The sequence below is a fragment of the Delphinapterus leucas genome, chromosome 1 (genome assembly GCF_059928025.1).
Source record: "Delphinapterus leucas isolate spDelLeu-1000000601 "Yukka" chromosome 1, BTC_Dleu_Yukka2, whole genome shotgun sequence".
Classification (NCBI taxonomy): domain Eukaryota; kingdom Metazoa; phylum Chordata; class Mammalia; order Artiodactyla; family Monodontidae; genus Delphinapterus; species Delphinapterus leucas.
The window spans coordinates 102,259,529-102,282,589 of record NC_143129.1 but is presented as its reverse complement, the minus strand read 5'-3'; the positions used below and the strand labels follow the sequence as shown (position 1 = coordinate 102,282,589).

Below are 23,061 nucleotides of genomic sequence, written 5' to 3'. Positions count from 1 at the left end.
GCAGAGCGGCTTGGTTTGGGTGGGGCGTTCCCGGAGCCGGCGCGTCCTCCGCCTTTACGCGGAGCTCAGCGACCCCGAGCGAGGACAGCGCCTCCGGAGCTGCGAGGCAGGACCCTGCGTCTCCTCTTCCTCCCGCTCGGGCCGAGGCTGAGTCGCGGTTGGCCAGGCCCCAGGACGACCCCCATGGCGGGCCCGCGGGTCGAGGTGGACGGCAGCATCATGGAAGGGGTGAGTACCGAGCCCGAGGCCTGGCGGGTTGCGGCTGCCGTCCGGGCTGCGGCACAGAGCTTGCCCAGCTGATGTCCTCTCTCTTCTCTCCGCACCAGGGCGGGCAGATCTTGAGGGTGTCTACGGCTCTGAGCTGTCTCCTGGGCCTCCCCTTGCGGGTGCAGAAGATCCGAGCAGGCCGCAGCACGCCGGGCCTCAGGTAAGTCGGGGAGCCAGGCGGCGGGACTGGAGGTTGGAGAGCGGGCTGGGGGCTCGGGGCGGGGGACAGGCCATTGGGGGATGGGGGGCGGGTCTTAGGGCTGGGAATCTGGAGCCCGGCGGTGATGCTGGGAAGATCCGCCGGCCCCAGGGCTGAGGACTCTGCAGCCGGGCCTCAGGGGCGGCGGGACGGTGTTCCGGGCTGGGCGGTTAGGCGTAGCCGGGCTTGTGCGCCCTTGAAAGTTTCAAGGGGCAAGTTCAGAAAATAGGCCCATGTTTTCTCTATTTGGCTAGAGTTGTCTCGTTTCCTAATGAGTTATCTTTTAAACGGTTTTCCTGCCTCATCGGGCATTCCAAGTACCCGGAGAGCTCGTAGCAGCGGGCAAGGTAGATCAGGGCAGAACAGCCTCTAGGGCCGGAGGAAACCCCACTTTTTAACCAGTGCATTTTCTGCTGCCGCACGTTTTAGTCTCATGAGGACCCTGAGATGTGTCATTCCAGCTTTCATTCAGACCTCTAGGAAGCTGTGGATACGACCAGGATTATCAGTTGTAGGAGAGGGGAAAATGTTGACAGCTGACTTTGTTTCTTCTGTCTGGGAAGCTAGGCATGCCACTATTTTTAAGTGTCAGGTATATGCACCTGTTAGAAGAGGACCCGGGGAAAGACAGACTGATTCCTTGTATTTTTTATATATTTCATTCTAATGGATCAACTATCTCTTAGTCTTTTATCCACACTCCATGTTGAAATTATTAAAAGGCAATTACTGATATGTGTGAATAGTAATTCTCTATCACAGCAGTAGTTTGCAGTAACCCATTTCACCAATAGGGAAATTAATTCATTAAGGCTGTGTGAGGTATTTCATCAGTTTGCTAGGGCTGCCATAACAAAATACCACAGACTAGGTGGCCTAAACAACAGAAATTTATTTTTGCACAATTCTAGAGGCTGGAAGTCCAAGATCAAGGTGCTGGTAGGGTTGGTTTCCTCTGAGGGCCATAAGGGAAGATTCTGTTTCAGGCCTCTCTCCTTGGCTTGGAGGTGACCACCCTCTTGACCCCTCTTCCCATGCTTATCCCTCTGTGCATGCGCACCCCTGGTATGTCCTAATCTTCTCTTTTTGTAAGGACACCAGTGAGAGTGGGTTACAGCTCACTCCTGACTGCCTTTTTTAATTTAATCATCTCTTCAGAGGCCTTATTTCTAAATACAGTCACATTGTGAGGTACTTCAACATATGAATTTTAGAGGAACACAGTTCAGCCCATGCAGGTATCATAGATTATTCAGTGAAATGCAAGTGAGGCTGGTGGCACTTAGATAGTTTTATTAGTTTTCCTCTTTTGCATACTTACAATTTGCAACAATATTATCAGCATATATGTTTATAGTTAAAATAACTGGTCTGGAAGGAACCCTTAAAATAATGCCTACCAGCAGGTAGTCTATGTGCATAAAAAGCCAAAAGGAAGCTCTGGCACTTACTATGGTTAGAGCTTGCTGTTTTCTTGCCATTGAAGTTTTGTAAATGTGTCATAAAAAGTGGGGATATAGGCAGTCTGAATGCACACGTTTTGATGCAGTATTATGACCTGAAGGCCTCAGCATTTATCTGGACTGGAAATGATTCGAGATTTCTGTGATGGGCAACTGGAGGGGGCAGAAATCGGCTCAACAGAAATAATGTTTACGCCAGAGAAGATCAAAGGTGGAGTCCACACAGCAGATACCAAGACAGCAGGGTATGTGTCACTTACATTCCATTTAAGTATGGGTTTTGGAATTAGACCTGGATGCACATGCAGGTACTACCACTTACTGGACAAGTTGCTTAACCTCTTTGAAGCTTTAGTTTCCTCACTTTTAAAATGGAGATAAAACACTTACCTTTTAGGGTTAGAGACTGTGTAAAGTCTCAGACACCTAATTGCTTCCTAATTGTAGCTGTTGCTATACCTATCTAGAATTTTCTCACATGTGTAGTATAGCGTATTTGTTTCTTTAGTTTTATTACTTAGAAAATGAATATCTGAAAACAACTGTAGTTTCATGCTCTATAGTGATAGTAGTCTTTGTGGTGTAGCATATTTAGTTCTTGGCTTACAGCAAATTATGAGCCATCTTCTACTTTTAGTCTAGGTATTTTTGTTATCTTTTAATAGATACTTATACAGCCCTATTTAGAAAGTTTTATATATGATCTTGGCTTTTTCTCCCCATTGAAAACTGGATATTTAACAATTAAATTGAGCCTTTATCCCTTTCCAAGAATCCCTCCTTTTATTGATAAAACATGGAGAGCAATTTTTGTGTTTTCTGTGTTATTGGCTGATTGTTATTGTAAGCAGCATCCTTTATCAACATCCTATCCATTTACTAGGAAATCTGGTAAAGTAAGAAATAGTACTGTAAACCCAATGCCAGTTTGTTTCAGAAATGACTGTTTCAAAAAATTATGATTTTTTTTTTAGCTTAAAATGTTTAGTGATGATTGAGATTTGAATTATGATGTGAACAGACTTCTGCTAAAAGGGGCTTGCTGCTAGGCCTAAAGTGAAGTTTGCCAAATGAGAACTTTCTTAAGGGGATTAAAGCATTTTGAGATATCTTTATAGTCAGCTTATTATTTTGGGCATTCTCTAGTACAAAAGGGGGGAAAGAGTTATAGTTAATCAGCTATCTAAAAATTAACACAGAATCATAGAATTTTGAAGCTACAGGAGAGAAGGTAGAAACCATGTGTTCCAACCCTTCCTCCACTTTGTGAATGACAGAGTGAAGACCCTCTGGTGTTAAGTGATTAACCAGAGGTCATAGAGTAAGGGTCAGAGCTAGAATTAGAATCTAGGCCTTCTGGCTTCTAATCCACTAGAACGTATGGGCAGTGAGTTTAAGGTTCATAATCCAGCTCCATTCAGTAGACTCAGACAAGCTTGTTCCTAGTCAGAAAACACATCTTATTTATTTGAATTCTAACATTTTCATCCCTAACTGTGATTACAGTACCATGTGTTTGCTCATGTCTACCTTTGTCTTCGCAATTCCTTACTCTTCTAATATTAAGGTTTTCTTTAGTCTTCTTAGAATCTGATTTTATTGAATGGAAGAGGGACACTTGAGCTGTGTTGGGTTTCTCAGGGAATAAACAGAAGTTCAGTAGTTGTAAACCTATGGTTTATAGTAAACTGAACATTTCCACGTTTTTTTCACTTGCTCCTAGGCTCAATTCCTGAGAACAGGGATTATATTGCATGCATTTTCTCTTATAATGCCTAACACATTATACAGTCAATAAATATTTACTGAATTAATGAAATGCATTATCAGTGATAGAGACTGTCTAACTCAGTACACCTGCATCATTGCTATAAGAAAGTTAAGTAAAGGCTATCTTTTGGTATGTAGAGGCTATGTTGCGCTCCTTTTCAAACTACAGTCTATGTATTAATATGATTGTTTTCCCTTGACTTTGGAGAAGGGAGATAACAGCTCATTTAGAAAATCTGACCGTTTCATTTTATAAAATGCTACATATTCTATAATTATTTCTTGTGATTTCTCACATTATTTGACTATAAAGACCAAACAGAGGTGAGTTATGGTAAGGATTATCTCCTTAACAGTTTTTTCCATGTAAAATATTTGGCTATCAGTCTTTGTAAAACATTACTCTATCATACCACAGATGCCAACATGGTAGGAACTGTATCTTTTTATTTTTTTTTTATTTTTTAACATCTTTATTGGGGTATAATTGCTTTACAATGGTGTGTTAGTTTGTGCTTTATAACAAAGAGGAACTGTATCTTAATATCTGGAACGATGCCTTGTGCATGGTGGAGACTCAGATACAATCATTAGAATATTTCTAGACCTTGATGGTTTTGAATGCATTTTCATAAACTGTTACTTTTAAGAATCCTTTTATAAAAACGTTGTAAAGATGCTTTAATTAATTTTTTTTTTTTACTTCTTTGTAAGATAAAGAAAAGTGTTAGGACTTAACCTAAGATCACACAGCTAATGTATTTAGTATTGGATTCAAACCCAGATTTGCTTATCATTTAAGGCCAGTTCCTTCTACTGCGAAATACTAATCGGATGTTATCATTCAGTCACTGGAGTGTTTTTTAACTTTAAACTTGAGGGCGTGTACCTGCCTTCTCAGTTGTCTGTGCTTCAGCTAATGGTGATATGTAGTTATGTCTCTCTCTTGAGACTTTAAAAAGAAAATGCAGCTAAGCCTGTTCTGCCTTCTCCTTAGGAGTGTATGCCTCTTGATGCAGGTCTCAATGCCCTGTGCTCTCTTTGCTGCTTGTCCATCAGAACTTCGTTTGAAAGGTGGAACTAATGCTGAAATGGCACCACAGATTGATTACACAGCCATGGTAAGGGCTTTTGTTGCTACTGATAAACTAAGATGATCTCACATAGTCTTCTGAATCTCCATTCTCTATTTAAATATATCCTGAGTGTTTTTGTGTACATAGCTGTTTAATTTCTTAATGGTGTCTCGTTCTGTTGTGGGAGAGGATAATTATTTTAGATTGTGTGTTGTATCTTAGAACTGTGCTCATAGTGAATTCTTTAAAAAGCCTCAGTTATTATATACATTATATTACTTGTATGTGTATTAGATTACTTATCATATAAGTCTGTTAGTTTCTGAATACAGGGATTATGATTTGGAAGAAAAACTCAAAGTAAGAATTAAATACTATGTTTGGCAGGATTGGCGAGGATGTGGAGAAATTGGAACGCTTGCACACTGTTGATGGGAATGCAAAACGGTGCAACAACTATGGAAAACAGTATGGAGTTTCCTCAAAAAAATTAAAAATACAACTACGATATAATCCAGCAATCCCACTTCTCGGTATTATCCTAAAGAGTTGAAATCAGAATCTCCAAGAGAAATTAGCATTCCCATGTTCATTGCAACACTATTCATAATAGCCAACATGTGGAAACAACCTAAATGTCCATTGATGGCTGAAAGGATAAAGAAAATGTGGTATATACATACAGTGGATTACTATTTAGCCTTAAAAAAAATAAAAGAAATTCTAGAATATGTGACAACACAGTTGAACTTTGAGGACATTGTGCTAAGTGAAATGAGCCAGTCACATAAAGACAGTACTGGCATGATTCCACTTATGTAAGATATCTAAAGTAGTCAGATTCATGGAATCAAAGAATGGAATGCTAGTTAGGGGAAGGGGGAAATTGGGGAGTTCATATTCATTGGACATAACTTTTCAATACAGTAAGATAAATGAGCTCTAGAGATCTGTTGTACACATTGTAACTATAGTCAACAATATTGTGTTGTACTCTTAAAATAAATCTCATGTTAAATATTCTTACCACAATAAAATAAAATTTTAAAAAATAATTAAATACCATGATTTGACTATAAATTTTTAGAATGATAAAATTCGGTATTGGCATGCTTATACAACTAGTGGGAGAGAAAAGTGGTATCATCTTTTTTTCTCCAGGTTTATTGAGGTGTGGTTATTTATACTAAAATTCACCCTTTGTAGTATACAGTTCTGTGATTTCTAATGTATGATTGTGAACCAGCCACCACAATCAAGATAGAGAATTACTGTAGAAAATTCCGTTATCCCTCTTTGTAGTCAATCCCACCCCTCCACTCCTGGCAATCAGTGATCTGTTTTCTCTAATAGTTCTGCCTTTTTTTCAAAATGTCATATAAAAGAATAATACTGTATATAGCCTGTTGAGTCTTGTTTTTTTCCCTTAAAATACATCTGATTAGGGGGAGTAGGATGGGGGAGGGATGGATTGGTAGTTTGGAATTAGCAGATGCAAACTATTATATAATAGAATGAATAAACAACAAGGTCCTACTGTGATAGACCATAATGGAAAAGAATATGAAAAAGAATGCATATATATGTATAACTGAACCATTTTTTAAAATAAATTTATTTATTTATTTATTTATTTTATTCTTGCCTCCTTGGGTCTTTGTTGCTACAGCAGGCTTTCTCTAGTTGTGGTGAGCCGGGGCTACTTTTTGTTGTGGTGTGCAGGCTTCTCATTACGGTGGCTTCTCTCGTAGTGGAGCACAGGCTCTAGGCCTGCGGGCTTCAGTAGTTGTGGCACGTGGGCTCAGTAGTTGTGGCTTGCGGGCTCTAGAGCACAGGCGCAGTAGTTGTGGTGCATGGGCTTTGTTGCTCCGCGGCACGTGGGATCTTCCCGGACCACTGCGCCACCAGGGAAGTCCCATAACTGCATCATTTTGCTGTATACTAGAAATTAACACAACATTGTAAATCAACTATACTGTAATAAAATAAATTTTAAAAAATACATCTGAGGGTTTCCCTGGTGGCGCAGTGGTTGAGAATCTGCCTGCCAATGCAGGGGACACGGGTTCGAGCCCTGGTCTGGGAAGATCCCACATGCCACAGAGCAGCTGGGCCCGTGAGCCACAACTACTGAGCCTGTGCGTCTGGAGCCTGTGCTCTGCAACAAAAGAGGCCGTGACAGTGAGAGGCCCGCGCACCGCGATGAAGAGTGGCCCCCGCTTGCCGCAACTAGAGAAGGCTGTCGCACAGAAACGAAGACCCAACACAGCCAAAAAATAAATAAATTAAAAAAAAATACATCTGAGAGTCATCCACGTTGCTTGTATCAGCAATAAAAGCTAAGTAGTGTTCTATTATATGGATGTTTGTTTATCAGTACCAGTTTATCCATTCATCAGTTGAAGGACATTTGGACTGTTTCCAGTTTTTGGCAAGTATGAGTAAAGCCACTATAAACACATACAGGTTTTTCTGTCTGAACATAAGTTTTTATTTGTCTTGGGTAAATACCTACAGAGGGGTTGCTCAGTTGTAATCGTAAGTTTATGTCTAACTTTATTGAGAAACTGCCAAATTGTTTTGGCATACAACGTGGCTGCATTGTTTCGCATTTTCACCAGCGCTGTAGGAGAGTTTCAGCTCTTCTTCATCCTCCCCAGCGCTTGATAGTCTCAGGTTTCAGTTAAAATTTTTTTTGCCATTTTAATAGGTGGCACAGTCTTTTAAAATTCAGTTTGATATAATGAAAGTTAAAGTTAATCTCTCTTCACCTAGTAATACCACTTCAAGGAAATGACCCTAATTAAATATGGCGAAATGCAGCAAAAGATAATGTTAAAGGTATTGGAGCAGAGCATTATATACTATAATTATTGTTATATAGTATACATAATTATGTAATAATGAAAACTTGGACAATGGTTAGGTAAATTATGCTAGAATGCCATGAAGTCGTTCAAATATTTTTTAGGAGGAATTTTATAATGTTGGGAAAATGCTTTTGTTTATAATGTTAAAAGGGGAAAAATGTATAAAACGTTGTGTATGCGGTGAGATTTCAACTATATAAAAAATAACTGAGAACGCAGAATGGAATGCTATTCAACACCCCCTGATTTCTTACGGTACACTATATTGAGAAGGTTAGGAAATACTGGCCTCTGGAGTTAAAAACTGCTAGGATCAAGTTTCCTGAGTTCTGATTTTTTTTTTTTCATTAGATAGACTTGCACAGCTCTGATTAATTAAATGTTAAACTTTTGATTTTAGCTACGTCAGTTATTTTATTTGAAAAATAGAACTAGCCTACACATTTTTATATCACTGTTTATCCATGGTGCTTCTTTACTACTTCAGTGCAGAGCACTTTTGTTTACTAAATATACTTGCTGACAATGAATATTGGTGATTAAAGTAACAGTAAACTGATTTTTTCAGGTTTTCAAGCCAATTGTTGAAAAATTTGGTTTCACATTTCATTGTGACATTAAAATGAGGTAAGTTACTTATTTCTTAACCCTTTGACCCACTACCTGTGCTAAAAATAGTGGAAAAGTTAGATCTTGGAGAACTGTCATTCCGTAACCCACTTAATACGTATCTTATAGGAAATAATAGTACTTCGTGGCTTAAAAACAGTAAGCAGCAGAGGCATGGGGACTTGAAAGGGAATTGCTACACCGAGGCACCTTCATATCTGGAATTATCCATGCTCACCACAGACAGAATGCTCACTGTGTGCAGACAACTGGAATGGGCACTGCAGGGTCATAAAAGGGATTCTCTTCTATAGAGCAACCAGAATTATTTTTCTAAGAGACATGTTGGGCATTCAGGTTATTTCTCTGTAAGGCTTCCCTTCCCTCTGTAAGGCCACATAGTAAAAAGGCCATATTTCTTGTTGTGGCATTTAAGTGATTTGCAGTCTTATTCCAATTTACTTTTCTAGCTTTATCCTCCCTCCCCTCCATATATTCTAACTACATGATTGCTGCCATTCCCTAAACATACTTTGTGCCTTCAGACTTCCATATCTTTGTTCATGTTTTTCTTCCCCTGCTCTCCTAAAAATTGGAAATCCTACATTTTCTGAAAGTGAAACTTGTAATTTCTTATGTGAATTGTCAGTGACTGTGCCTCAGTTGGAGTTCCTGTTTACATCTCTCTTGTAGTCCTCCGTACAGCCTGGCTTGTGTCCTAGTAGATTATATGTGGAGCCCCATCTTACCAGATGGGGAGTTCTTTGTGGATAAGAGCATTGTCATTCTCATCTGTGTGTTCTCAGCATCTCTTATAGAATAAGTGACACTAAATATTTGAGTTGAAATTTTATTAGTGGTTCAGCTACTAAGTATTCATCATATATTTATTGAGCACCTACTATGTGCCAGACATTGTTTTAGGCACTGGAATATAGCAGGAACAAAATAGACCAAGCTCCTACCATTAAGTAGCTTAAGTCTAAAACAGCACTGTTGAATAGAACTTTCTGTACTGAGGGAAATGTTCCTTATCTGTCCAGGATGGTAGTCACTTGATACATATGACTATTGAGCACTTGAAATGTGGCTAGTAGGATTGGGGAGTTAAGTTTTAAATTTTATTAAATTTAAATTTAAATAGAGAATTCCCAGGTGGTCCAGTGGTTAGGACTCTGCACTTTCACTGCTGAGGGTGTGGGTTCAATCCCTGGTTGGGGAACTAAGATCCTGCAAGCTGTGTGTCCTAAATAAATAAATAAATAGATTAATTAATTAATTAATATTCATTTATTCACATGTAGCTTGAGTCTACCATATTGGACAACACAGATCTAAAACATTATTTGGAAGTTTCAAACATGAATTATATAGTTGGATATCACTCACATGTTATTTTATTGTAAATATTGAGCTTTATTTTTGTCGTGCAATCGGTTTATGTAAGTATTCATGATACTTTTCATAGGGGCTACTACCCAAAAGGAGGTGGTGAAGTGATTATCCGAATGTCGCCAGTTAAACAGTTGAACCCAATAAATTTAACCGACCGTGGCTCTGTGACTAAGATATATGGAAGAGCTTTTGTTGCTGGTGTTTTGCCATTTAAAGTAAGCTATCTAATTCACTTTACTGTATACCTGAAACTAACACAACATTGTAAATCAACTATACTCCAATAAAAATTTAAAAAAAATAAAAGTAATAAAAAATAAAGTTGTCTAGATGATCTTAGAAGTGTATGTATGTCTTGATAAGTATTATATCATCTAAATTTTGAAATTATTGAAAGAACTTAATTTTTAAATAAATCTTTTCATTAAAATTTTTTCTTAAAATTCTGTGTTCTCTACTGTTGAAAATTGTGTTTTTATAAGATGCATGTAAAAGTTATTAATTATGTGTCTTTGAAGGCTTGAAAGCAATTGTCAAAATAATCATTAATTTATTTTCTATTTTTTTGTCTTGCCAAAATAGGTAGCAAAAGATATGGCAGCGGCAGCCGTAAGATGCATCAGAAAGGAGATTAGGGATCTGTATGTTAACATCCAGCCTGTTCAGGAAACTAAAGACCAAGCTTTTGGCAATGGAAATGGAATAATGTGAGACAATATACTTTTTCCTAGATGTTGGTTGAGAGAGCCCTGAAATAATTATTCTATTTTAATTAAAGATTTGTCATTTTTTTTGTTTGTTTAAATTTGTAGTTTTAAGAAGATATATTTTTAAGGGCATTCCTACCTAAAACAAGAGTATGATGAATTATGATGATTATTTTATTCTGAATTTCTTTTCTGAGGATGGTTTACCTTTTATTACATTATAAGAGCCTTTTTGTTTATATAGCGAACTTAAATGTTTAAGCTAATCAGAAGTTAGCCTTTGGGCTTCCCTGGTGGCGCAGTGGTTGAGAGTCTGCCTGCCGATGCAGGGGACACGGGTTCGTGCCCTGGTCCGGGAAGATCCCACATGCCACGGAGCGGCTGGGCCCGTGAGCCGTGGCCGTTGAGCCTGCGCGTCCGGAGCCTGTGCTCAGCAAACGGGAGAAGTCACAACAGTGAAAGGCCTGCGTACCGCAAAAAAAAAAAAAAAAAAAAAAGAAGTTAGCCTTTGAAGATGATCCTAAGAGAAATATTTCCAGTTGCTTTTCTATATCTCAAATGTGAAATCAGTTTACAAGTAAATATTAGATATGGCAAAGATCTATTTTAAAAAGAAATATAGTATATTAATCCATTTAGTAGTTATTGATTTACGTGTTATAAAAATGCTTTAATTAATATTTTTGAAGAATAAAAGTATCTTTTGTGGATATTTAAGCTTTCTTTTTCAGATTTTCTATTAAAGGGTTTAAAGTAAATGCATTTTCTTTGTATGATAATACTACCTAAAAACTATAAAACAAAACCAAACATCTCTGTAGAAAGACCTTTTCATTTAAGATGAGTGCAGTATGCCTTTGAAATGGTACCCCTTAGTGCTGATGACAAGACTTCTGGGAGGACCATTCCTTACCTATGAGTGGATTAGAATCTAGTGTGACTTCTTGTGCAAAGTGCTGAAAGATACTCATACCCTGATGAAGATGGAGAATGCTAATCATGCTGCTCTCTGTATGAAGACTTTCACTTTTGTAATATACTAGCCAGATCTAATTCTGCTTATTTAATAGTCACTGTTCTCCTGTGTTGTATTTGCATGTAATTTTGGAATATTTATAGCATAGATAGTAATACTTTTTTTTCCCTATATAGCATTATTGCTGAGACATCCACTGGCTGTTTGTTCGCTGGATCGTCGCTTGGTAAACGAGGTATAGCTAAATGAAGGGGGTCCACTGTTCTCAGTGCTACTGTACAATTCTTTAATTATCTGTCAGGGTTAGGATGTTGTAGAATGATGGATAACAAGTTTGAAAGGATATGGTTAACTGATTCTATTTTAGAGTCAATTAAATTTTCAGTCTTTCCCCCAACTTTATGCTTTTAAAATTTTCAAACTTATAGAGAAGGTGAATGATTAGTGAATATCCATACACTAGATTCACTGGTTATGAACGTTTAGCTACGTGTTGTGTGTGTTTCTGAACCATCTCTATGCAAGTTGCAGGTACCAGGTCTCACCCCTGAATACTGCAGCGTGTCCATCCAAAGAACAGTATCTGCATAATCACATTACCATTTTTATACCCAAAGAGTCTATTATATATGTATTTTTTTTTTAAGATTTTTTTTTTGATGTGGACCATTTTTAAAGTCTCTATTGAATTTGTTACAATATTGCTTCTGTTTTTATTTTTTGGCTTTTTGGCAGTGAGGCATGTGGGATCTTAGCTCCCTGACCAGGGATTGATCCCGCACCCCCTGCATTGGAAGGTGAAGTCTTAACCACTGGACTGCCAGGGAAGTTCCCTGTTATATTCAGACATAACCAGATACCTCCAAAATATTCTTTAGAGCAGTATGGGGTTTTTTGTTTGCTTGTTTGTTTGTTTTTGAGCACACACAGCATTTGTTTGTCATGTCTGTTTAGTTTTTTTTTTTTTAAACCACAGAATAGTCTCTTCACCTTTTTTTCCTTTCATGATATTTACATTTTGAAAAGTCCAGGCCATTTTCTCATAGGATTTTCCATAATTTGAATTTGTCTGATTATCTTATGATTAGATTTATTCAGGTTAAACATTTTTAGTGAGAATATTGCACAGGTGACTTTGTGTACATTCTATTGTATCACATCAGGGTGCATGTAATGTCAGTATGCCCTTTATCAGTACAGCTCACTGATCACTTAGTTAAGGTGGTGTTCTCCAGGTATGTCTGCTATAAAGGTTCCTTATTTATTTATTTATCTACCTACCTATCTGTCTGTCTGCCTGCCTGTCTCTACCATGCTTCACAGCATGTGGGATCTTAGTTCCTCGACCAGGGATTGAACCCGTGCCCCTTGCAGTAGAAGCATGGAGTCCTAACCACTGGACCACCAGGGAATTCCCCCTTTTCCCATTATAATTAATAAATACTATGGGATAATATGTTGACACCATCTGATCATCCTGTCTCAATACAACATTCATCCAGTGGTTTTAGTATCTGTTGATGGTTCTTCCCTGCATCAGTTATTACAGTGTTGATTTCAAAATACTGAATGTTTTTGTAAAAGGGAAATTTCTGTAGTATTTGGTATATTTGGGAGGGTAGATACATGTATGCATCTGTTGGTTAGTATTTAAAGTTACTTTTGCCATTGAGGCAACTTCTAATTGAACTTTTCACTGTGTGGCAGTTGATTGCTTTATTCCTACTTTGTAGCATCTTTAAAAGATGCTTACCCTCGCTATGCCATTTAACCACATTATTACTGCTGAATACAAAAACTTCAGGTAATTTTAGTCTGCTCAGTTGGTTGATCTAGATACAGTTGGGTGTCAAATCTAACCAGTGTAATAGAATAGGTAAAATCAACACCTTTGGTTGACTGGACATAAATGAATTCTGTTTAAAACTGTGCTGTTCAATGTGTGGTTGGCAGACAGGTAGCATATGGGTATCATCTGAGAGTTTGCTGGAAATACCAATTTTGGGGCCCACCTCATGTATCAGATCAGAATCTTTGAGAGTGGGATCCAGGAATCTGTTTGAACAAGCTCTCTAAGGTATTATAAAATTTGAGAAATAGTGATCAAAAACATATATTTAGTGTATACTCATTACTTGTTAGGTGCAGTGAGGAATCAGCATGGATCAGTGAGCCGCTACATGCAATATCTTTAAGCCTTGAGAGGGCAAAGATAATGCAAAATATAAAGCAGAGACTAGGACCCTATGTTACAAGTAGTAAGTGCTTGGCAGGCATTGGGTGGAATGTGAGTTTAGTTTGTTTGTATTATCGTTGGGTACCAAGATGTGCCAGGTACTATGTATGAAGGATTCAGAAGTAAGAGTCACCATTTCTGCCTCCTGGCTTAGTCTGGCAGAGGAGACAGACCAATGCTGTGATTGTTCTATCCCCAGGGCACCATAGGAACACAGGAGAAGAACAGCTTATTCTTTGGGGGCTGATTGACCCCAAATCTGTCTTGTGACATTCAGTGATCCTCCAGTGGGTTCTGTAGATAAGTAGAAGTTAGCCAGATAGAAAAGTGAGAGCTAAGGAAGAAGGACAAAGGAAAGTGCTGACATAAAAGTGTAGTTCTGTGTTTGGGCAAATAGAACCATATGTGATGAGTACAGGATCTGGGTCAATGCAGAGAATGAGGTTAGAGAGGTCAACAGATATTTGAAGGGCTTTATAGGCCTTATAAAGGAGTTTGGATTTCATCCTGCAAACATAAAGATTTTAAGGAGGAATGTAATTCCAGGTCTTTGGAATTTAGTCTGATAGCTGTGTAGAGGATTAGAGGAAAACCATAGTGGAGGCAGGAAGACAAGAGTCTGTTAACAGCAATTCAGGTCAGAAATGGTGAGGACCTACACCAAGGAAATGCAGGGACTGAGTCTAGAGAGATGAGTACTGATATAAGGGTATTTAGGAGGGTGAATAGACAATTTGGTGATTAGCGGAAATGGGGGGTGAGGGATGCAGTGTAATGACCTTCTAGATTTCTAACTTGGGTAACTGGAAATACTTAAAACTTGTGAATATGGGAGGTAGAGTTAGTTTGCCAGGGTGGAAGATAGTTTTGGATATGTTGTATTGACATCATAAAGGGACCGTTACTCTGTTACGAGCAGTACTTGGAATTAACTTTACTGCCAGCCCTGAAAACGTTTCTTTCCTAATATTCCATAAACATTTTTTTTCACTTTGTCATATGAGAGTTTTTACTTTGGAGTTGTCTTTGGACAACACTCATGTAGAATGCACAGTACTTATTTTTAGACTTATAGCGGTAGGAGGGAATAGAGGATAGAGCAGCAACACTTACTGAGGTTGCCTGACTCCTTCTGGTGCCTGCCCTTGTTTCCTGTCAGACACATAAGTCAAAGGAGATGTCATTAGCAATTGCAAACACCTTGGGGTCTTCTCTCTTAGTCTAGGTAGTCTATATATTAAGCATCTCAGAGAATGTCATGGATCCCAATATCCAGATCCCCTTTTTGTTTCTGATTTAAATTAACTAGAAAATTACTAGACTCTGAATCCTAATGTTTAAGCGTTATTGTCAGAAGCAACATTGGCTGGTTGTGCACACCACCATATGTATTAGAAGCAGTAGGTTGTAACTAGTCATGTTTTTGTCATTGTCTCAGTTACTAAAACTATTTTGACCTTAGTTTCCTTATCTATTGAGTGAGAGAGTTAGCCTGAAGAATCCCTGAAATCCTTCCAGTTATAACATTCTTTAATCCTGTTGCAAAGGTGAGGTTTGTTTGTGTTTTTTTTTTTTTTTTTGAGGGAATCTTGCAGTTTTAGGTGGAGGCAGTGTATTATAACAGAGAGCACTAAACTGAGAGCAAGAAGACCTAAGTTTTGGTCCTATGTCTGTCATTATCTTACATGGTGACTGGGCTTTCCTTATCTGAAAAATGAGATTGGACCATTATCTATGTATAAGAATCCCTTCCAACTTTATGTGATTGCTATATGTACAGAATGTATTTGTCTTTACATAGTTGAATATCTGTGTATTCGTTGATTTCTCATCTTTCAGTTAGTGTTCTTTACTATGGGACAAGTCAATTTGCTAAGATGAATTATGACTCTGCTTTATCAATCCTATTTCTTATGTATGGAAACTGCCTAGCTTGTAGTAAGCACTTTTTTTCCTCCTTCAGTATATGTGGTAATTCATGGCATCTCTCTGATGCTATAATCAGTCCTTTAGCTTTCTCTGTTCAGCCTGATAACTTTATAGTTTTGTCCTTTTAATAAGCTAGAAGAAACCCCAAATCATTGAATATTCATTTTAATTTGTTATAAACCATCAAAATTGAGACCATTTTAAGAAACCTCTAGAATATCAGAAGAGTATTTGTCAGAAAAGCCTTAAGTTTTCAGAAGAAACTAGGATTTTGCTCTTTTGTTTAGAACATAATACTAATAAGAAAAATTCTCATAATTACTTCATTTTGTTCAGTTGCCACAGACCGCTAGTAATAGGTGGTAATTACGTTAGATCCATTCATACCATTACTCGCTCTCAAGGCGGCTGGGTAGGAAGGAATGTGAATGGCTCTGAGAAATACTTTGCCCCTACACAGAGAAACCTTGAGAAACCTTAGTGTGTCTACTGCTCTCTGATACTATTGATACAAAGCCAGGAATTCCTTCCTTCTCCTTCACATCCTCCATGCAAATTTTAGCCATTCTTCAAGGTCTCACCTAAGTCCTTCATGTTCCATGAAACCTTCTCAAGTTATTCTAGAACCTATAATCTCCTCTTCTGAAATCGCATTGGATATATAGTTTATACCATAGAGCTTAGCACTTATCCTCAAATACTCTTATATATGAATATTTTCTGATGTCTCCTTAGCAAAGGAACCAGTTTCTATCACTTAGTATGGTACACACATAGTAGGTACTCAATATTAACTATTTTTATTAATAGCTTATTATAAACCAGTCTTGGTAATAGAAGCTTTATAAATATTATCTCTAATTTTAGCAAGTTTGCCACTTAGGAATTATCATCTCCATCTCCATCTGGAAGAAGAAATGGAAAAGGCAAAGTGGTTTACCCAAGAAGTCAAGATTCATACATATTCCAAACCACTTCATTCAGTCATGTAAATACTTGCCTGATTGATGTTGTGAAGATAGTTTAATTTGTTATATTATTATAATAATTGCTGTAAGGGAAAAAATGGTTAAAATTTGATTTCCCCTATTCTGGTAAATTTTATCAAGACATACATATAGTCAAATGAATTTCTAAATATAAAATAAAATAAAAAATAACTACATTCTCATTTTTCAAAGGACATTTTCATTTGTAGCCAAGGGTTCATTTAGTATACAGTAAATAAAAAGAATCATTTGACATTCCACTACTTCTGATGGACCTATTTTGTATTCAGCATTGTACCAAATACTTGTGGTATGTGTAGAGAAGTAGGAAGTAGAACATGGGAATACATTTTCTGACTTACTTTCAAAGTTAGGTGATACCGGCAAGTTCCCTGGTGGTCCAGTGGTTAGGACTCCGTGCCCTCACTGCCAGGGGACAGGTTTAATCCCTGGTCGGGGGAACTAAGTTGCTGTAAGCTGCGTGGCACAGTAAATAAATAAATAAATAGTTCGAACCTTAAAGGAATAAAACTTTATGATATTTGATCTGAGAATTTTTATCTGTTCTTCCTTAGATGAAAATTATCTGACTTAAAAAAAAAATCCTTTAATTCTAATGGAATTGGCTGCCGACTAATTGTAGCATATATGAATTGCAAATTTAAAATTTTGAAATCAAGGTGTAGTGTTATAGGGTCATAACTTAGTTGTAAATTGGTTTTATAATTAGTACTTCTTTTTTTTTCTGTGGCCGCGCCGTGTGGCATTCAGGATCTTACTTCTCTGACCAGGGATAGAACCCGTGCCCCCTGCAGTGGAAGCACGGAGTCTTAACCACTGGACCTCCAGGGAAGTTCCCCTATAATTAATACTTCTTAAACAGGGCCAAAGCAGCCTGTGTGTTCTTCCACTTGTGCATTTAATAAAATATTTGCATATGCTAAGCTCTCAGAAGATTAAATATACATGAAGATTTTATCCTAAAGGTTGCATTGGGTGAGTTCAGAGGCCTAAAAGATATTACACCAGTGCTAACTGGGATATATTAAACTTTTTGCCTCTTAGTAATTAATTTAGTTTTTTTTACATTGTGCCTGTTGTAGGTGTTAATGCAGACAAGGTTGGAATTGAAGCTGCTGAAATGCTGTTAGCAAATCTTAGACATGGCGGTGCTGTGGATGAGTATCTGCAAGACCAGGTAATGACACTTTTAGGATAAAAACCATCAAGCCTATTAGATTCAAATATTGGGCAATTAGATTGAATATAAATTTTAGTCATTGACTTTCAGACACTGATTGGTATGTCCTAGTTCAATCCATTTTTTAGGTATTTTTCTGGAATTTATATACCATAAATTTCAGTTCTCATCTTACTTGACCTGGCTACGGCATTTGGCACAATCGAGCACTCCTTCCTTCTTGAAATACTTTCTTCGCTTGCTTTTTGAAATACTGTTATTATCTTTGTATGTCGCTAACCTTACATTCTAGTCTCTTTGCAAGTTTGTTATTGTTGTTTGCCTCTTCTCAACTTGTAAATTTTGGAGAGCCCTTGGCTTAGGCTCTTTTGTTTATCCGTATTCAGTCCCTCAGTTATTTTGTACAGTCTCATGGCTTTAGTACCATCTGTATGCTGACAGCTCCTAAATTTATATCGCTAGCCCAGACCTTTCTCCTTAACTGCATGCTCATAATATTTCTTATGCCTGTCAACATCTCTGCTTGGATGTGTCATACACCTCTCAAACTTAATATATCTACTCACATTGAGAAGTGCTAGTGAATATTTCCAAATACAGTCTTTTTATGGTGCACTGTCTTGATAGATTTTCCTTTCTACCATAGTTTCTTCTCCTTAGTAGCAAATCAGATGTCTGTGTTTAGAAATGTATTACTCAAGATTTCTTGGCCAGTTTCTTAAGACAGTTTTCCTTATTTCTAGTCTCTTCCTTCTTACTAGTCTATACTCCAGTAATTCTGTATTAGTGTATTTATTTATGTGTTAAAATGTTGTAATTCTAGAGTATGGAAGAAACTTTCATATTATGTATAATAGCTTGCAAAGATAGTTGGTCTGATTAAATTTATTAACTTTCAACTCTATATTCTTAAACATTAATTTTAAAAATCTATATTGAGGTCTGCTACTAAGCATTTCCGTGCTACACCACAGACTTTTGGTAACACGGGTTTTGTATCATCTTAAGACTTTTGGAAACCTAAAGAAATAGAAATTCTTTTTTAGCTATGTTGATTTCTAGTATCAATAGTATTTTCATATGGAAAGCAGTAGAATTTTAACCCCAAATATTAGTAAATGTGTGAGAGTTTTCTTCTTGTTCTTTTTTTAACAGCTGATCATTTTCATGGCATTAGCCAGTGGAATTTCCAGAATAAAAACAGGACCAGTTACACTCCATACCCAAACGGCTATACATTTTGCTGAACAACTAGCAAAGGTGAGTATTCTATCAGAAAGAGTCATTGATTTTCACTTTGGCCAATTTGGAGTCACATTTTAATCAACAGAAAACTTAATAGTAATTGTAATTGCTGTCATTCAGTGAACGCTTCCTATGTGGCAGACACTGAGCTCACTCAGCAGTGAAGCTGAGTTGTCTCACTCTGCATGACCATTTTAGGTGGCTATTTATTATTAATCCCATTTTACTTATGAGTCTAGTGAGGCAGAGGAATTAATTGCTCAAGATAGTTTCTTAGTGGCAGGACTGAGCTTTGAGCAAACTGGGAGAGCATACATCTAGGCTCATGTGTGGTAGGTACTGCCTCCCAGTAAGTGAAGATGTTTTAATGGGAACTATAAAATCAAATCACAAGGGGTTTGCAGTGGGCTATAAACTTAAATTATTTATATAAAAATTTTAAATGTTTTATTTTATTTTCTTGTGATTTTATTGGGGTAGACTAGAGTATTTGCTGGACTTCTAACACTTACCAGTCCTTTCAGCTTCAGAAAAGTAGATTTATAATTTTTTTTTTTTTAATTTGGCTGCACTGCATGGCTTGTGGGATCTTAGTTCCCTGACTAGGGATCGAACCCGGGCCCTCTCAGTGAAAGCACTGAGTCTTAACCACTGGACCACCAGGGAATTCCCTAGATTTATAATTTAGAAAATAGAGGAAAAAAGCTGTCCCTAACTCCCCCTTGCCAGTAAAACCACTCTTGACGTTTAGGTATTCTCCTCCTCTCTTAAAATTGTTTCTCTTTGCATTTGTTTGCAGTTAATGCATACAGCTTCATTTCTTGCTTTTTTCAGTAATGTGTGGCATATTTCCATTTTGCCATAGTCTTTATAATGTAATTTTATAAAATACTATGAAATTTATAACTCAGAATTTTATGAAGGAAGGTGCTGGCCTTAAGCATTTTAAAAAGTTATAAAAATAATGTACAGTAGTATTAAGAAATTAAGCATTACAGAGGTGTACCAAGCTCAAAGCCACGGTTGCCCTACTCCTAACATGTTATTTGTATGTACTTTTATAATAATAATATGTACTTTTTTTGTTGTTATTAGAAAGGATAGGTAGATTTTGGTTAAATTGTGGGAAAAGGCTTGATAGGAGGCAAAGGCAAATTATATTTGATGTCAAAAGATAGTTAATTGTATTTTTTATTATTCTACGTATGCTGTATTTTGTAACTACTATTTGTCTCCCCACGTAGACTGTGATCTTCTTGATAGCAGAGACAAGGCTGTATTCATTCTTTTCTTTTTTTTTTTAAATAAATTTATTTATTTAATTAATTTATTTTTTGCTGCATTGGGTCTTCGTTGCTGCACGTGGGCTTTTTCTAGTTGGGGCGAGCGGGGCTACTCTTCATTGAGGTACACGGGCTTCTCATTGCGGTGGCTTCTCTTGTTGAGGAGCATGGGCTCTAGGCATGTGGGCTTCAGTAGTTGTAGCATGCAGGCTCACAAGTTGTGGCTCGTGAGCTCTAGAGCACAGGCTCAGTAGTTGTGGCACATGGGCTTAGTTGCTCCACGGCATGTGGGATCTTCCCGGACCAGGGATCGAACCTGTGTCCCCTGCATTGGCAGGCAGATTCTTAACCACTGTGCCACCATGGAAGCCCTGTATTCATTCTTTCTACAGTACTTTGCACATAGTAGACACTCACATGTTATTTGAAGTGAATACACAGTGGAAAGTGCCGTGAACTGGAATTTTTAGCTCTGGTTTCTTGTTCAGCTTTGTTGTGTTTTAACTCAGTGATTTGGGGCAAAGGTGCTTCATCATTCTGTGTCTCAGTGCAGATAATTCATCAGTAAGGTCAGAGAGTGTGCTGTAGTCCCTATGGCTCCTTCCAGCTGTAAATTTTTGTAGTTTTCAGTAGGTTTATATATAGGCTAGAAATGATTTCCATAATTGTTACCTGTGTTTAATATTTATATAGTGCTTATAATTTGAGAAAAATATATATACTATATAAATTGTTTGTCTAGCTCAGAATTCAGATTCAGTGTTTATTCATTCAACAGTAATTTTCAGTGTCCAGTGTGTCAGCGCACTGCCACATAATACTGAAACTGGAATAATTTGTAAATATTACAGTTCAGCAGGGCCTCGGAGTAGTGGTTTTCAAATTGTATTTCAGAGAATCAAAAGGTTTTAGGCATACTTGAAATCCCTTTGTCACAAATTCAGTCAGCCTACTCAGTTGTTTTGATTTTAATTCAGTTTTCTTAGAATGAATACATTTGCTTTTTAAAAAATCATGTTTCCACAATATAATGATAGAGGTCAAATGTTTCAAAGCCAAACTTGAATTAGTTAAGTGAAAAATACGTTAAGCCCAATAAAGATGAATGAAGATGTTAATTGTTACCTCCCTCTACCTTTCTACTCTGAACTAGGTATTTTAAATAGTATATTTAGGGAATTAGCAAGAAAATTTGAGGGATTAAAGGGTATTTTTATACTTGACAAGATAAAAGAAGTATAAATGCTTCAGTGCCATGTTTTAGAAAAATCTTAGGAAATAGGTAGTAGAGATGCATTATTATTAACAGTTGAGATTTAAAATTTTATATTTGCTTAAGCTGTACTCCTGGGGGGTTCTGATTCAATGGGTATGGAGTAGGGCCCAGGCTGTATATTCTGACAGAACTCCACAGGTATGTATACCTCTGAACAAGGACCATCCTTCTGGAACAGAATATTTTATATATAGGCCATTGAATTTCTCATGAGTCATTTGATCTTTGTATCTCTAGCTTCAATAAAATGAGTTTGGTATTAACTACTGCCTATTTAAGCTGGAGTTGTGGGCTCGTCCCTCTTTCGCTTTTCATATTATTTATATACTAAATGCTCTTCTGGTTTCAGGCTAAATTTACTGTGAAGAAATCAGAAGATGAAGAAGATGCTTCTAAAGATACTTACATTATTGAGTGCCAAGGAATCGGGATGACAAATCCAAATCTATAGGGTATTTGCCTCTTAAATGATACCTCAGTGATATATTGCACTAATGATTTCATAAATATTATATAGAACAATGAATAAGCAGTAACTTCTTATAGGACCTGACTTAAATTTGGAGATGAAACACAGAAAGTTCTAGATTTGCTGAGACTGCTTTGTCCTATTAATCTCACTTTGACTGTCTTCCGAGATAGATAGGGACAGCGAAATTTAAGAGTTGGTGAATATGTATGATAGCTGATTTCAGTATTAAAGTATTGAAATAAAATATTCTTTTCACCTGAAGTGTGTTTTTATTTTTGATATAGTATATTAAGTTATGGATGTAGATTTGATCTGTAATTTGTGTATGATTCTAATCACTACTAGAATCTCATGTAAAATTTAATGAGACAACTTTGTACACATGTACTTGCTGTGTCAACAATAACATTTAATAAGCATTGTCTCATCATATGTATCTTCTTTCTAGTGGGTATTTGGTAGATATTGATTTTGAATCTGTTGAATATGTTGTGAAAGCTAAACAATGAGAATTGCAAATTTTCAACCCTAGTAAATTTGGCCAAATCAGCCCCAGGTATGTTTTTGTTTGGCTTATAGTATTAAAAAAATAATTGCCTTTAGAACAGAATTCTTTTCATTACTCTCTATTGTCTTACACCTAGCCTGTTCCACATTTAGATTACTTCCTGGTCCCTGTAGGCAGTTGAGGTTGTGACTCAAATGAAACTAGTTTTATGTAACAGCTAAATATGCCATATTGTAATATAGTGAGGAATTCATTCAGACTTAGTTCTGCCTTGGACTTAATCTGGTAATGATTAAAACGTAGTACAAGATTGGGATTGACATATATACACTAATATGTATAAAATCGTTAACTAATAAGAACCTGATATATAAAAAAATAAATAAAATAAAATTCAAAAAAAACCCAAACAAAAAAAAACAGTACAAGATACAGATCCAGAAGATGATATTATAAAACATTCAGAAAGTGCAGAATTAGTCTGTATAAAAAGGTGTAATGAAAATAACTACTCCACGTACATAATCGTAATTCTTGTCAGTGATTTCTGTGGCCTTGGACAGTTGAGTTCAATTTGTTTTAAATATGAT

The 23,061-nt window shown here is 37.0% G+C and overlaps 1 protein-coding gene across 3 annotated transcripts; it reads left to right on the top strand.

Annotated features, from left to right (window-relative positions):
* The first annotated feature begins 21 nt into the window (after positions 1-21).
* On the top strand, positions 22-22,224 carry RTCA (RNA 3'-terminal phosphate cyclase). Of its 3 annotated transcripts, XM_022584231.3 has the most exons (11): positions 23-228; positions 327-427; positions 2,031-2,174; positions 4,697-4,820; positions 8,214-8,272; positions 9,723-9,864; positions 10,232-10,356; positions 11,509-11,567; positions 17,590-17,684; positions 18,843-18,947; positions 21,841-22,224. In XM_022584231.3, exons 1-11 carry the CDS (start codon positions 184-186, stop codon positions 21,940-21,942), a joined length of 1,101 nt encoding a protein of 366 aa, XP_022439939.1. In that variant the 5' UTR covers positions 23-183; the 3' UTR covers positions 21,943-22,224. The 3 variants fall into 3 exon arrangements, with proteins under 3 accessions (XP_089750602.1, XP_022439939.1, XP_089750632.1); XM_089894476.1 differs by lacking the exon at positions 2,031-2,174 and having other exon boundaries at positions 22-228; XM_089894506.1 differs by lacking the exon at positions 23-228 and having other exon boundaries at positions 335-427; positions 2,016-2,174.
* The last annotated feature ends 837 nt before the right edge of the window (positions 22,225-23,061 follow it).

Coding starts and splice junctions, on each gene's coding strand:
- RTCA (XM_022584231.3), top strand. CDS start 184: ATGGCGGGCCCGCGGGTCGAGGTGGACGGCAGCATCATGGAAGGG. Junction 10,357..11,508: donor GGCAATGGAAATGGAATAAT/GTGAGACAATAT, acceptor TTCCCTATATAG/CATTATTGCTGAGACATCCA. Junction 18,948..21,840: donor TTGCTGAACAACTAGCAAAG/GTGAGTATTCTA, acceptor TTCTGGTTTCAG/GCTAAATTTACTGTGAAGAA.